Genomic DNA, 14,814 nt, shown 5'->3' with positions numbered 1-14,814 from the left:
ATGAATCACTAAAGTAGGTATGTATGTATGTAGCTCTACAATACATTTAGTATATTTTTGTTAATAAAAGTAATGCTCATATTCTTCTTCTTCTTCTTTTCCTGTAACCCCCTGCTGGGGTGTAGGGCTCGAATCTTGTTTTTCCATTGACTACGGTCTTGGGCAGCTTGGGTAACCTTCTCCCACCCCATCCCCAATACACCCAGCTCTTGCTCCACAGAACGACGCCAAGTGGATTTAGGGCGACCATGTTTCCGCTTGCCGGGCATATTCCAGGTCAGGGCCACTTTGGATGGATGGGTGTCAGGTTTCCTGAGGATATGTCCAATCCAATGCCATTTCCGCGTATGTATCTCCTTGTGTACGGGTGTTTGTCCGGTTATTCTCCATAAGTGAGCGTTTGTGATCCAGTTAGGCCAAAAGAATGCTCATATTAGTTCTCTAATTTAACTTGCCCTGTTAGTATGTATATGTAGGATGTAGGTGTTTAGTAAATGCTATATTAACTCATTAGAAGTAGCGCAGCTACTGGCCGGTCACACAAAGAGGTCTTGAAAAACATAATAACTGACATCTTCAGTGTCATCAAAAACGTGATAAAAATTAACACGAAACCAAAATAATACTCGGTAAAAACCTATTTAAAGTGCTCCACCAAGAAAGGATATCACCAGGCAGCCGCCAGCAGAGGCCTCTGCCAGCAGCAGACCCGAAAACCATCCGGTAAGTCTACCTTAATCTTCTGGATTAATATAGTATAGTACAAACAAAGATAGATATAACTCCGTAATAGATGGATACAGTCTAAGGAAAAAACGTGCCTCGAAAATCAAGAAAATTTGATTCTCGTTCAGAGGGCGCTACTAGTTTTGGCCTACAGTCGTATAGATGGCGTTGACGGTTTCGTTTGTTATTTAACAATTTTACCGCATATCAGTGAAAGAACATGGGTCAAAATCATAAAAATAATTAATGCAAATAAAAAAAATCATTTATCTATATTTAAATACATTCTATCGTATTTTTATAAATCTTCATTTTTAGTTTTAAAGTGTGTCGACAGATGGCAGTGAATTTACTGGGGTTACAAAATTTACTGTGACAGTACCGATACCGCTCTAGTATAAGTTACTCTATGGTACAAATCACCAATTATAGTCCACTGGCTTTACGCCACAGTGGGTATGTTTAGTGAGTCAGTGACGTCAGTGTGGGTCAAATCTTGGTAGGTACAAGTAGCTAAATTTGACCCACTCCCACTTCCCGTTTTCCGATTGAGCTGAAATTTTGCATACATATGTAAGTCGGATGACAATGCATTATTATGATGACATGAACTGATCTGCCCGCGCAGCATGGTTCCCCTATCACTAAGTCCGTCACTTTCGCACTCACATACTTGTTAGAACGTGACAGGCATGGTGATAAGCGTACCGTGCTACGACGCCTGATGATGGAGACAGGAGGTGGCAATGGGAACGCTGTTATAAAACAAGGCAAACTAATTATGTTTGGAGTTGTTAGAATTGTCTCGATGAGTATTAGTTACCTGTGGAAAGAAAAGTACAGTCAGCAATAAAAGCTTATGCCAAAATTAAATTTGCCATAAACTTATTATATTATGCTAACACAATGTCATACATCGTGCCTAAAAAAAAAATTTTAGAATTTAAACTGTTTATTTCAAAAATAATGCCTTATGCCTTTTGTTATAAGGTTGCTGTTTGTACAACTGTTTATTTGGCACGCATTGTAAAGCGCCCATCACATGCATCCACGGTCTATTATAAAGCGGCTGCACAAGGGTCAAGGTGTAACATTGACTCGTCATGTTGGTAGCGATGCATTGATTGCTCTATTCATCCAATGAATCACCTTCTGAATTAGGAAGTTGTCTATGCCTTTAATGTTTTTTAATGGAGTTCCTTTTAGCTTTGTATCCTTCGCATTTCCTAGTTATTTTAAGTTTTTTAAATAACAGCGTGGGCTGTTTGATATAAAGCTGTATACGCAGCGTATGAACGCTTGCAAACTTAATCGAAATAAATTATTATACGAATTTACTTAGTTTTTAGGGTTCCGTACCCAAAGGGTAAAAACGGAATCCTATTACTAAGACTCCGCTGTCCGTCTGTCCGTCTGACTGTCTGTCCGTCTGTCCGTCTGTCCGTATGTCTGTCACCAGGCTGTATCTCATGAACCGTGATAGCTAGACAGTTGAAATTTTCACAGATGATGTATTTCTGTTGCCGCTATAACAACAAATACTAAAAAGTACGGAACCCTCGGTGCGCGAGTCCAACTCGCACTTGGCCGGTTTTTTTAGCTTTGTAAAATTCGGATAAATATGTACAATTCTGACTTATTGCCGCGAGGCACTTTCTTTATCAAGCAATTTGTTCAGCGTTGGAGGTAATGGCGACCAAATGAAAGCAGAGAATCTGATATCTTAATTTAATTTGTAATTTTCTACCCCACCAAGCTGTTTTTCGCGACTCCCCCTCAACCCCTATTCGAATTGTTTTCGACTGCTCATGCAGAACTGATAACGGCATTTCTTTGAATGATATCCAATACAAAGGCTCAATAATACAGGACGAACTCATAAATATACTTCTACGATTCCGAAAATACCAATATGTTATTAACGCTGACATACAAAAAATGTACAGATGTATTTATGTTAAACCAAATCAACAATACCTACAATGCATATTTTGGCGGGAAAATACTCACCAACGACTCCAAATTTATATGCTGACCACATTAAGTTTCGGCTTAAAGTCAGCACCACATATTGCAACCAGATGTTTGTTACAATTGTCAAACGAAAACCAACACACATTTCCAGCAGCTGCAGAGGCCATAGCGAACCAGTTCTACATGGACGATTTTATCGCCGGCGGCGACGACGAGAATCAGGTAGCTGAAACAGCATCACAGGTGAACGAGATCCTGCGGGGAGCCAACTTCACGCTGCGGAAATGGAAGTCCAATTCCGAAGTCATCATAAAACGGGTGAGCGAAACACACACACACCAAAACACACACACAACCGAATTTGGAGATAAAACACATAAGGTCCTGGGTTTAGCGTGGTCTAGTGACTCAGATGAGCTTATGTATACCATTAAAGAAAACCAAATTTCACACCCAATCACCAAAAGAAAGGTACTAGGGGTAATTTCGTCCATTTTCGACCCCCTAGGCTTGACGGGACCAGTAATTGTAGTAGCCAAAATATTTATTCAAAAATTATTTAAGGCTCAATTAGATTGGGATACCGAATTAACACAAGACTTGATCCAAGAATGGAACACATTCTATCGAGACTTGTTTTTATTAAACCAATTGAAAATTTCGAGATGTACAGTCATACCCAATTATGTAACGATACAAATTCATGGGTTCTGTGACAGTAGTATTAAAGCCTATGGCGCTGCCATCTATATACGATCAAGCGATAGAGTAGGAAACGTACAAGTTCACCTACTTTACTCAAAATCAAAAATAAGTCCAATACAACCCCAAACTATTCCAAATTTGGAACTTTGTTCCAGTTTACTGCTCGCGACACATGTCGACAAAATAAAACGAGCATTAAAATGTGACGTTTCCGGAATCAACCTGTGGTCAGATTCAAAAATAACATTATGTTGGATAAAAAATAGTAACCCTAAATTAACTTGTTTTGTTAGTAACAGAGTCACAAAAGTATTATCACTTACAAACAAGCACGAGTGGTCATGGGTCCGCTCGGAGGATAACCCCGCCGACCTTTTGTCCCGAGGGGTAGCACCAGGCAAGCTGGAAACCAACCAGTTATGGTGGTCTGGGCCGGCGTGGTTGACCCAAAGTCCGGACACATGGCCGACCCACGATTCTGAGTCACTAAATCATGCACCCGAGGCCGAGAGCGACGTAAACATAACTCTCACCTTGGCTATTAGCACAGAATCTAACGACACGATACAATATCTTTTCCACAGGTGGTCAAGCGATAAAACACTTATTCATGTATTAGCATACATACTTCGATTTATATATAATACAAAAAATAAAACTCGAACAATTAATCCAAATAATAAATTATCAGGACCATTGTCCGTAGAAGAATTAAAAAAATCGGATCACGCATTAATTAGACATGCACAAATGGAATCATTCCCACACGAATATAAATTATTGCAAAACAATAAACCGGTTCTTAACAAATCAAAAATATTATCTTTACACCCATTCATGAAGGACGGACTCGTTCGCGTAGGCGGACGAATCGGTCTTTCGCATTATGCATATGAAAAAAAACATCCTTTAATATTAAGTCACGAGCACGCGCTTACCAAACTACTGATGGCAAACGCACATATACGTACTCTGCACGCTGGCCCTCAGTTATTACTTTCAACTATTCGCGAGCGCATCTGGCCAACAAAAGGTAGGATGTTAGCCTCGAAAATTGTAAATAAATGCGTTCCGTGTTTTAGAGCAAATCCAAAGACTACTAACCCTATAATGGGAAACTTACCCCCCTCAAGGGTAAATCCTTCCCCCCCCTTTGCTATCACGGGTATCGATTATGGAGGACCTTATAACATTAGAGATAGGACAGGGCGTGGTTACAAGGTCTCTAAGTGCTATATAGCAGTGTTTATTTGTTTTGCAACAAAGGCAATTCATCTCGAATTAATTACAGGGCTCGAGTCAGCCAATTTCCTGGCGGCGCTGCGACGATTCATCGCCAGGAGAGGTAAACCGAAGGAGTTGGTGAGTGACAATTCAACAACCTTTCATGGGGCTAGTAACGAGCTAAAAGATTTACAAAAATACCTACAGGACAGCTCGAGCGAGCTAGTATCTCATTGCGCAGACGAGGGCATAAAATGGAGTTTTATTCCTGTCTATACACCTCATATGGGGTCCCTATGGGAATCTAGTATAAAACTTACCAAATATCATTTAAAAAGAGTGTTAGGGTTATCTTTGTTAACTTACGAACAATTTGTATCAATCCTATATCAGGTAGAATCTATGGTAAATTCTAGGCCACTATGTCCCTTACCTAGTTCAAATCCTGACTATCCTGTCCTTACGCCAGCTCACTTTTTAATTGGAAAAGCACCAAATTCACTTCCGGACGAAGATTATAACCATGTACCAAAGAACCGATTAACTCACTATCAACTTTTGCAACAAATCACGCAGGACTTCTGGCGGCGCTGGTCACGTGACTACATCGGAACGCTGCAGGAACGCACGAAGTGGAGGAGCGCGCGCGGCCCAAGCCTCGCAGTCGACACCGTCGTCCTGGTACGAGACGAGCGTCTGCCGCCCTGCCGGTGGAGGCTGGGCAAGATCGTCGCGACGCAGCCGGGCCGGGATGGCGTCACCAGGGTGGCCGTCATCCGAACCGCCAGAGGGGACATCCAACGCGCGTTCAATAACATTTGTCCATTACCTACTTCGGGTGAAGTCATATAAGTAGTAAATACCTACCAACAGTACCAACCTAATGTAAAGTTCAAATAATTATAACTAAGTGTCTAATAAGTATAATTAAGTACCTAAATTACCTTACTTACCTAGTACCTATGTACATAATTAGAATACCTACTCCCTATTTAAAATAAAAATCATTTCCTATTGTTGTTTCATTTATAAGAATGGGCACAGATCTAATTAAAATTTAAGTAATTACCTAACTATAACTCGTAACAAAGAACTCTGCCCATCCTTACTGATAGGTAAAATGTATAAAGCCTATTCTTTGAAATACCTAATGTTACTCATAAAACATTAACTATTTCAAGGGGTGGCAAAATGTTAAGACCTATCTTAACAAGTAGCAGATAAGTAGGTATTAGCATACCTAAGTACCTACTTACCTAATCTAGACAGATTAAGTCTCTCAATCGTCCTATGATATGTAAAGGTGACATCTACCGAAACTATTGTGTACTAGTTTAAGTGCTCAATAAGCTGTTAGCTATGTCAATGTATGTAATAGTTCCTAACCCATCCGTAGTGTCATAGTGTGGCGCTGTACTTTACTATATAAGCTTCTACATGTATGTAGATAAGACGACTTTTTCTAACCAGCCTTCTGTAAAACATTAAATTAAGATATCAGATTCTCTGCTTTCATTTGGTCGCCATTACCTCCAACGCTGAACACAATTAAATCAAACAACGTTTGATTTCTTTTAACATGTATTATTGTAAAGCAAATTTTTAACTCTTGTCTAGTTTACCTAAATGCCTGAGGCCGGCAACAAACATCGAGAATCAAAATTTCGTTTTACGATTGTAATTTTTTAAGCAATTACCTATGACATTTTTTTTACTGCAACTTTCTTTAATCCTTATATGGTTTAGACACGCTTTCTGCAATCAGCCGTATTTAAAAAACCGGACAAGTGCGAGTAGGACTCGCCCACCGAGGGTTCCGTACTTTTTAGTAGGTATTTGTTGCTATAGCGGCAACAGAAATACATCATCTGTGAAAGTTTCAACTTTCAACTGTCTAGCTATCACGGTTGATGAGATGCAGCCTGGTGATAGACAGACAGACAGACGGACAGAGGAGTCTTCGTAATAATAGGGTCCCGTTTTTACCCTTTAGGTACGGAACCCTAAAAAGTTAAATAACACATCAAATGTAACTTGATTACATTGTTATAAAAATAGGAAGTAACGCATTGTGATAAGGTTGTCAATGGGATAACAATGGAATGACAAGTGTTACTAATGTGCTGTCATTCTTGTTTATGAACATTATATTTGTAATGTAACAGTCATATGTGAGTTTCACGTGACATTAGTTTCTTATGATTACCATAAGTACCTACGTTTCATTTTCGACTTTAGATGTCTCATACTATTTTAAAAAGTGCCATAGCATATTTTCATAATAGTGTACTTACAATGCGGTGCGAAAACCTGAAAGATTTTCACTGCGACTTTTTTAACCGACTTCAAGATTTCAAAAGGAGGAGATTATCAATTCGGTTGTATGTTTTTTAAGTGGGTTAGGTTAGGTTAGAACTGTGACCCTTACAGAAACGAAATGCTATCAGAACATTGGGTTAGGTTAGGTTAGAACCATGACCCAAAAAGAAGCAGCGGAGCGCGCGCGGGAAAAGGCTGCGGAAGCTCACCCGCTGCGGCGCAAAAGAGCAGGGCGGAGGCGGGTCGCCCATGACCGCCGCCTGCCGCCTTAACGAGGGCCTAGGGGTGGCAGTCACGGGGACGACAGCCATCTAACTAAAACTAGGTCCTCAAGGCGAAGGGTGTGTCAAAAAAAAAAAAACGTAGGCACGCCCCAAATGCCGGTTGGGAAATCAATTTCCCGGAGATGGGGCTTAGCAGCCGGCCGCTGCGAGGTCACGGTAGTGTGCACTTGGTGTTCCCGTGGCCCCGCCTTACAGCACCGAGGCGACAGACGGGGGGGTTGTTTAGTGGGTAGACTTGGGGTCCTATCAGCCTAAAACAAGGAGTCCCACATAACCACTCGGGTTCGTCCCCGCGCCCGAGTGGTATGCGTAATTGCATTTTTCCCCCCCTAAAAAAAAATGCTACTAGAAACGTGGGTGGTTCTACCTCATTTTAGTTAGGCAAAAGATGCTGTCTTTTTTATTTCATTGTCTGGAGTGCACCATCAACAATAAGTAACCTTTCAACGGCATCCGCCATTGAAGTAGGTTTTTTTTTTCTTAAAAATTATTTTATGTACAGTACCGGTTTTTATATACCAACTCATTCCCTAAAATCTTATAGGAATGTCGGCAAATGCTGATGCTGGGCCATATGGCCTTGCCACAGTAAACGTACAATGCTCAGAGCTTTGTCGGTTACCTTAGACCAAAGAGGATATAATAAGATAGAGCGTTACTAGCATAGTAAATTTTGTAACCACTGTAAATTCACTGCCATCTATCGACATACTTTAAAACTAAAAATGAAGATTTATAAAAATACGTTAAAATGTATTTAAATATGGATAAATGTTTTTTTTATTTGCATTCATTATTTTTATATCATTTTGACCCATGTTCTTTCACTGATATGCGTTAAAATTATAAATAACAAACGAAACCGTCAACGCCCTCTATACGAGAGTAGGCCAAAACTAGTGGCGCCATCTGATCGAGAATCAAATTTTCGTGATTTTCGAGGCACGTTTTTTCCTTACACTGTATCCATCTATTACGGAGTTATATCTATTTTTGCTTAGACTGAGAAACTGAAACAACTTTAGGCAGATAATATTAGGGAGTCATACGCCCACACGTCGGACACGTCGGGTGTCCCCAGTGTCGCCACCGACGCAATTCGTTGTAATTCTAATTCTAACCCGTCAATAACTATTATATAATCTGTGCCGTCATGCCTATAAGATTATAGGGAATGAGTTGTTTAGAAATGTACGTAAATTGTGTCTGACTAATCAAACACATCTCTGGAAACAATAACGGATCAGTTGGAAACAAATTTCGACATCCGAACTGCAAAAAAATATCGCACAAAAGTACTCATTTGTACCGAAAACAAAGGGTGAACTTAAACTTTTGTACGGTACTTTAAGCCAGTGCGGCCAATAAAATATCTTCTCAAATTTTATTTAGGTACTATTTATAGTATTTATGCATACCTATAGTGTTTTGAACCTAAGCACTGATCTGACCTAGAATCGTCGGTTAATATATATCTGTTACTGTAAAATTATACACCGCGGTGTATAATTTTACAGTTCCATACAATTACCCCATTGTGAAACGGTTCGCAGTGATTTGCGGCAATTCTATCAATTTGAGACGATTTACATCGCATCTTGTTCATTTACGTAAACTAATGTCTTGTTATATAACTAGGAAATAAGTAGGCATAGTACAGTTCATCTAACCTAACTTGGCTTGGTAAGTAACTAAGTATAGGCACACTGGCACAGTACAGTCAACTAGAGACCGTTTAAGCTGTTTTTTAGGTTTCCGTACCCAAAGGGTAAAAACGGGATCCTATTACTAAGACTCCGCTGTCTGTCTGTCCGTCTGTCTGTCACCAGGCTGTATTTCATGAACCGGGATAGCTAGACAGTTGAAATATTCACAGATGATGTATGTCTGTTGCCGCTACAACAACAAATACTAAAAAATGCGGAACCCTCGGTGGGCGAGTCCGACTCGGACGGCCGGTTTTTTATATATAGGGCAGACGTAGCGCCTAATGGTAAGCAATTATAGTGACCAAGATTAATGTCAAATTTCTTTGCAAAATTGACACTGCTTCACTTTGTTTTATTTAAATCGACGCAAAATTAGCTCAAAGTTAGCGCGAAGACTCTAAGCCCACAGTTTAATGATCCCTTTAATCTATTTAGATTATTTAACGATAAAATTACCATTGGCTGTAAACCATTTAACTTACATAACACAATTTAAAAAGTTAGCATTCGAAGTTCAAACTGACAATGCTGGCAGCCTACAATTATCATTACGTTTACCAACTTAACCGTGCGTACAATTTTAACCTTGTTACTTTGCAAAAGGGTTTAATTTATCTTGATTGTTGTTTAGATAATAATATGTTTGTATTGCCCGGATGCTCTGCTATTACCTGTGCTCTATGGAATTATGTAATCGGCCATTATCTGTGGCATTAGCGTGTTTTTATTAGTTTTTAAAATAATCTGTTAGGGTTCTTCAGAGTATTAAAATTGCGAATTATTTCCTGTTTGTAATGTGCTTTGTTTCCGTGTTTTCTTTTTAACTTAGTAAATAATGATGGGACATGTGTTTATTTAGCCGTATTTTGAAAATAAACTGATGACTTAAGTTACCTATTAAAATTGCTTTCATAAATGTGACGTTTTCAACCAAAAGGTACCACATTGTCGGTTGTCGATAAGGTTGAATTTTAATTGAAGCTATATGGAAATAGCGCCTTTCTGACAAGCGACAATAAGTACCCCTTTGGTTGAAAATGGCACAAATATATATCATTGGTTTTATTACCCATAATATTCCTCCATACTTTTCTGTGTTCATTGTAAGGTATAGTTATCTAAAAATAAACATATTTCAAATACCTATTTGACATCAACACGTATACGCAGCGCATTGATTTCTTCATACAGATTTTGTCAAATAATTTTTAAAGTAAATGTTCACGCTCTCTTTACATGATTTCTACCACAATACAACATTACGCTATCACGCGTAATCTCATTTTTATATTTGTTATTGTCTCCTAAGATGATTGTTTCCAAAATCAACAATACCTTACACGCAACGACTCGAATGGAAATCCGTTGCGGTCTGTGCCATCACATTAGTTTGAATTCCAACTCTCTAAACAAGTAGACACCTCACCGATAATTAGCTAGTTACATGGGTTTTTTTGTTGAAAATGTAGCTTGCTTAAATTGGATAAAAATGAGGGCTATCGTTTTTTTGCTCACCAGTTGGCGCCTCTGTTGATGGTGGTCCAAAAGACTAAAGAACAGCTGTCAGTCATTGAAGTGACAAGTGACATTTGACTTTTCGAACTATGGAAAAGACCACCATCTACACTAGCGCCCCTAGCAGCGAATTCATACGCGTTACCCCTCATTGACACTAGGCGCGCATGATCTTTCCCATTCTTTCTTGCGAAATGTGACAGTGACAGCTGCAAACCGATGGAACGGCCTTAACTGGAAATAAAATAGGTATTTCCCTCAGTGTGGACAATCTTCGCATCATCGTTTGAACTGTGGATCATGTAACGATGACATACTATCTCAGATTATAGAAGCCGTATATCATATTGCTGTTATACCGGAACTCGAACATATACAGGGTGATCGTTCAACTTTAAAATAGGGTGTAAAAAAACTATATCCGATAAAGGTTTAGCAGTTTTTGAAAAATCGTAACCCTTTTTTAAAGCCGTAACAGACTACCGCACCAAGGTCGCGGTGCAGTGCGGTACGGTTACGGCTTTTAGATCACAATTCGGTTGCCAAATATTTTATTCTTTAGTAGCTTCATCGATTCGAAAGCTGATTTCTTGAAATCCGCTGAATAGAAAAAAATCACAATTCACAAATATAGGTCTAAAACGCACCTTAGAAATTTGTATCAATTTTTACACAAAAGCTAAAAATATGAAAAATTCCTGATCAGTTCGATCAGGCATTTGAATTTTTAACAAAAAACAAAAAAACCAGCCAAGTGCAAGTCGGACTCGCCCACCGAGGGTTTCGTACTTTTTTAGTATTTGTTGTTATAGCGTCAACAGAAATACATCATCTGTGAATATTTCAACTGTCTAGCTATCACGGTTCATGAGATACAGCCTGGTGACAAACAGACGGACAGACGGACAGCGGAGTCTTAGTAATAGGGTACCGTTTCTGCCTTTCGGGTACGGAACCCTAAAAATTAAATTCAAACCCGCGATCTCGGGCACGCACTTATCTCGCTCACGCTTACGCTTAGTGAGAGTAGAGAAGAATATGAACCTTAATATGATGATGACGATATTTGTGACATTTTCAACCAAAAGGGTACATATTGTCGCTTGTTACTGACAAGGCGCCATTTCTATATAGCTTCAATTAGAAATCAACCTTATCGACAAGCGACAATGTGGTACCTTTTGATTGAAAACGTCACATTTAAGTATTATTTATTTATTATTATTATTTATTATTTATTTGATACACTAGCAGCTCTTGGAGCTGATGCGTGTATATCGAGCACTTGTATTTTTATTATTATTAAGACTTTATTTCGGACATCAATGATCTATAAATGATTGGTTAGTTACAATAGTACTTATCACTATGTTAGTATTAACAACACAAATTATATTGAAGTATATACATTATTTACATTAAAAAATTGCATACCAGTCACTTATCCATCCGGTAGAATGGGACATGCATTGAGGCCCAATACTTAAAGAAGGGATTATCAAGCCTCTCTCCAATTTCGGTTAGAAAACTGTTGGAGCTGTTTCTCAGACGGTGCATCTGAGATGCTGTGCGTTTTCTCATAATGGCGTAGAAATCATCCATTCGTGCATTCGTTCGTGCATTTTAACCGACTTCATATTTTGTACTTTTCAAAGTTCTAAAATGTGTCATCATCATCATATACTTAAGAGTAAGTCTCTTGTCGGTGGAGCAATTTCCATGTTTCGCGGTCCTCTGCCTTCTCTTTGACAGCCTGATACGACACGACGTTGAGTTTTTCCTTTATTTGATGCATGTACGCTCTCCTTGGTCTTCCCTCCTTCCTCTTTGCTTCAACTTTCCCTTCTATGATGTTTTTGATAAATTCGTCGTGTCGTATCAGGTGCCCAAGCATCTTTCCTCGTCTATTATCTATAGTTCTTAACAAAGTCCTCTTTTCTCCTACTATACGTAAAACCTCTTCGTTGGTTTTTTTTTCAGTCCAACTGATCTTAGCCATTCGACGCCAGCACCACATCTCAAAAGCCTCCAGCCTCTTCCTATCACGTTGCCTCATTGTCCACGTTTCGCTTCCGTACAGTGCAATGCTCCAGATGTACACTTTTATGAGCCTTTTGCGTATATTGTCTGATATCCGGGCTTTAAATAGGCACTTCTTTGTGTTAAAAGCTTTTTTAGCCATCGCTATTCTAGTAGTAATATCTTGTGTACATCTGGAATCACTAGTAATTATGCTGCCTAAATATTTAAACGATTTTACCTGTTCTATTGGACTATTATTTAAGTTGATTGGTTTTTGTCTTTGCTGGTTATTGGAGGTATGTTTTGAAGCTACAAGTATTTTAGTTTTCTTAATGTTGATTTTCAGTCCGAACTCGTCAAAAACTGTATTCATTTCAGATAAATGTGTATCTAGTCTATTTTTGAAAGTGTTCACTGACGGTGCACTAACAACAGTATTGTATTAGTATTGGAACACAATAAATTCCAGGTTCGTTCTGACCCCTACCTCTGGCATACAGAATGTGTAATTCAGATACAAATTGCACTATAGTGAGGTAAGAGTAATTTGGTGATGTAAAGCATTATTTGTGGGGTCGTCTTGAATCACTACGCTCATAGTAGGTATATTGCAGTATGGTGCTTTATTAGATATCATAAAATGGGGTGAGTAGGAGCAAACCTGCCATTCAAACCTCGATAGCATTTTATTTTTACATATGCAAACTGAATGGTGTATATAATAACCAAACCAACCAAATAAATCTAGATAAGGAATATTTTAAAAACCCTAATACTTTGCTAAGCCCTTACCGGGTCCTAGTAGTTATGTATGTACCTACCTAGCATTAAGTTGCATGTGTATTTGTGTAAACTGTATCTACTTGGTTGCAAATAAAGATTGAATTGAATTGAATAAGTGTTCCGGACGTTTGTATTTTTGTTTTTATTTTATTTTGGGTAGTTCTGTTTCATAACTTTGACGATAAACAGGAAACCTCACCTCACCCCGTAGTCCCTCGTCGTTGGGGAGAGATGGGTTTTTATACAAAGGTGATTTTGAAAGATTGTTGGATCGTTTTTTTTTATTATGAGTATTACTATAGCTCCATTTTAAATTGGAATACATTATTTTTGTAGCAGTAGCCTTAAAAACCCATCTGACCCCCCTTTCAATCCTTCTCTCCCCATTCATAATCCAACTCTCCCCGCGAACCCTACTCACCCCATTTTACGGTACCTACTTACTGTACAGTCAAGTGTAAAAATATGGGTGTAGACAACTTACTCAAAAATATGTGCCATTTTCAGCCAAAAGGGTACTTATTGTCGCTTGTCAGTAAGGCGCTATTTCCATATAGCTTCAATTAGAAATCAACCTTATCAACAAGCGACAATGTGGTACCTTTTGGTTGAAAACGTCACATATGTCCTATAGGGCTATAGTTCTTAATTCGCCGACATAAGAGCTGGTACATATTTTTGAGTATGATTTGTGCACCCATATTTTTACACTTGACTGTTACATTTTATTGACTATGTAGGTACAGTCGCCATCAGATATATCGCAGCAGCCAAGGTGCTCAAAAATATCTGAACACGCACTCTAACGCCTTGACAATAGAGGCGTGTTCAGATATCTGTGAGCGCCTTGGCCGCTCCGATATATCTGATGGCGACTGTACATAGTCAATTAAACAAAAATTTTGCGCGTATTTTCTTTAAAATTTAAATTAAGAAAAGGCTCTCTAAATATTTTAAGTATTTACCTACTACAGTGCGTTGTTATTATGTGTTAGTTTTAAAATAAATAAATCAGGTTACTTATTTATATGCCATACAAATTTCGACAATGTTATTTGAGATCAGTTGCTTGTTTTTGTTAATTTAGGTAGAATATATCACAGCACGTACACTTATATGTCATTTATTTCGATTATATCTTAAGGGGATCCCATGCCCCAATGACCTTCGATTTGAATCCCTTAGTTTTCTAATGTTTTTTGTAGCTTATCATATTAACAGCAACGGATGTTAGCAATATAGTATCCCATATTTACTTCAAAGTTCATTGTTTTCGAAATATTTGGCATCAAAGTTGAACAATTTTAGGCCAAAAAACTGGTTTTCTGGCCATAACTTTTGTGTTAATTAGTTTAAAATTAAAACCTTAAACAAATTTTTAGAGACGTCTAAGACGACCCCAAATATGTAGATTTCGTATAAGTAAGATCTTTCACAGCAATCGAGATACGAAAAAAGTGTTTTTTTTAGACAATGTTTAAAACAATCATAAATAAATAAGTATTCATTTTTTCACAATCCGGTAGACAAAAATGGAGATAAAAGATTGAAGA

At 38.4% G+C, this 14,814-nt stretch overlaps 2 protein-coding genes across 4 annotated transcripts in view; one reads left to right on the top strand and one right to left on the bottom strand.

Moving 5' to 3' along the window:
* Nucleotides 1–14,814, bottom strand: part of LOC134751899 (cuticle protein 7-like) — a 63,025-nt gene that overhangs the window by 37,041 nt on the left and 11,170 nt on the right. The window lies entirely within an intron of this gene.
* LOC134751817 (uncharacterized) lies at nucleotides 2,464–5,640 on the top strand. 3 transcript variants are annotated; one of them, XM_063687308.1, is made up of 3 exons: nucleotides 2,464–3,018; nucleotides 4,697–4,767; nucleotides 5,206–5,640. In XM_063687308.1, the coding sequence occupies exons 1-3, from the start codon at nucleotides 2,985–2,987 to the stop codon at nucleotides 5,479–5,481; spliced, it is 381 nt and encodes a 126-aa protein (XP_063543378.1). In that variant the 5' UTR covers nucleotides 2,464–2,984; the 3' UTR covers nucleotides 5,482–5,640. The 3 variants fall into 3 exon arrangements, with proteins under 3 accessions (XP_063543378.1, XP_063543377.1, XP_063543376.1); XM_063687307.1 differs by having other exon boundaries at nucleotides 4,697–5,640; XM_063687306.1 differs by having other exon boundaries at nucleotides 2,464–4,767.

Source organism: Cydia strobilella, chromosome 23, assembly GCF_947568885.1.
Source record: "Cydia strobilella chromosome 23, ilCydStro3.1, whole genome shotgun sequence".
Classification (NCBI taxonomy): Eukaryota; Metazoa; Arthropoda; class Insecta; order Lepidoptera; family Tortricidae; genus Cydia; species Cydia strobilella.
Note: the sequence above shows the minus strand (reverse complement) of the source record. Positions and strands in the feature narration are given on the sequence as shown.

Excerpts from the sequence above, each read along its gene's own strand:
- LOC134751817 (XM_063687306.1), top strand. The coding sequence starts at position 2,665 with ATGTACAGATGTATTTATGTTAAACCAAATCAACAATACCTACAATGC. Across the intron at positions 4,768-5,205 it reads GAGGTAAACCGAAGGAGTTG|GACTTCTGGCGGCGCTGGTC; the intron begins GTGAGTGACAAT and ends CAAATCACGCAG.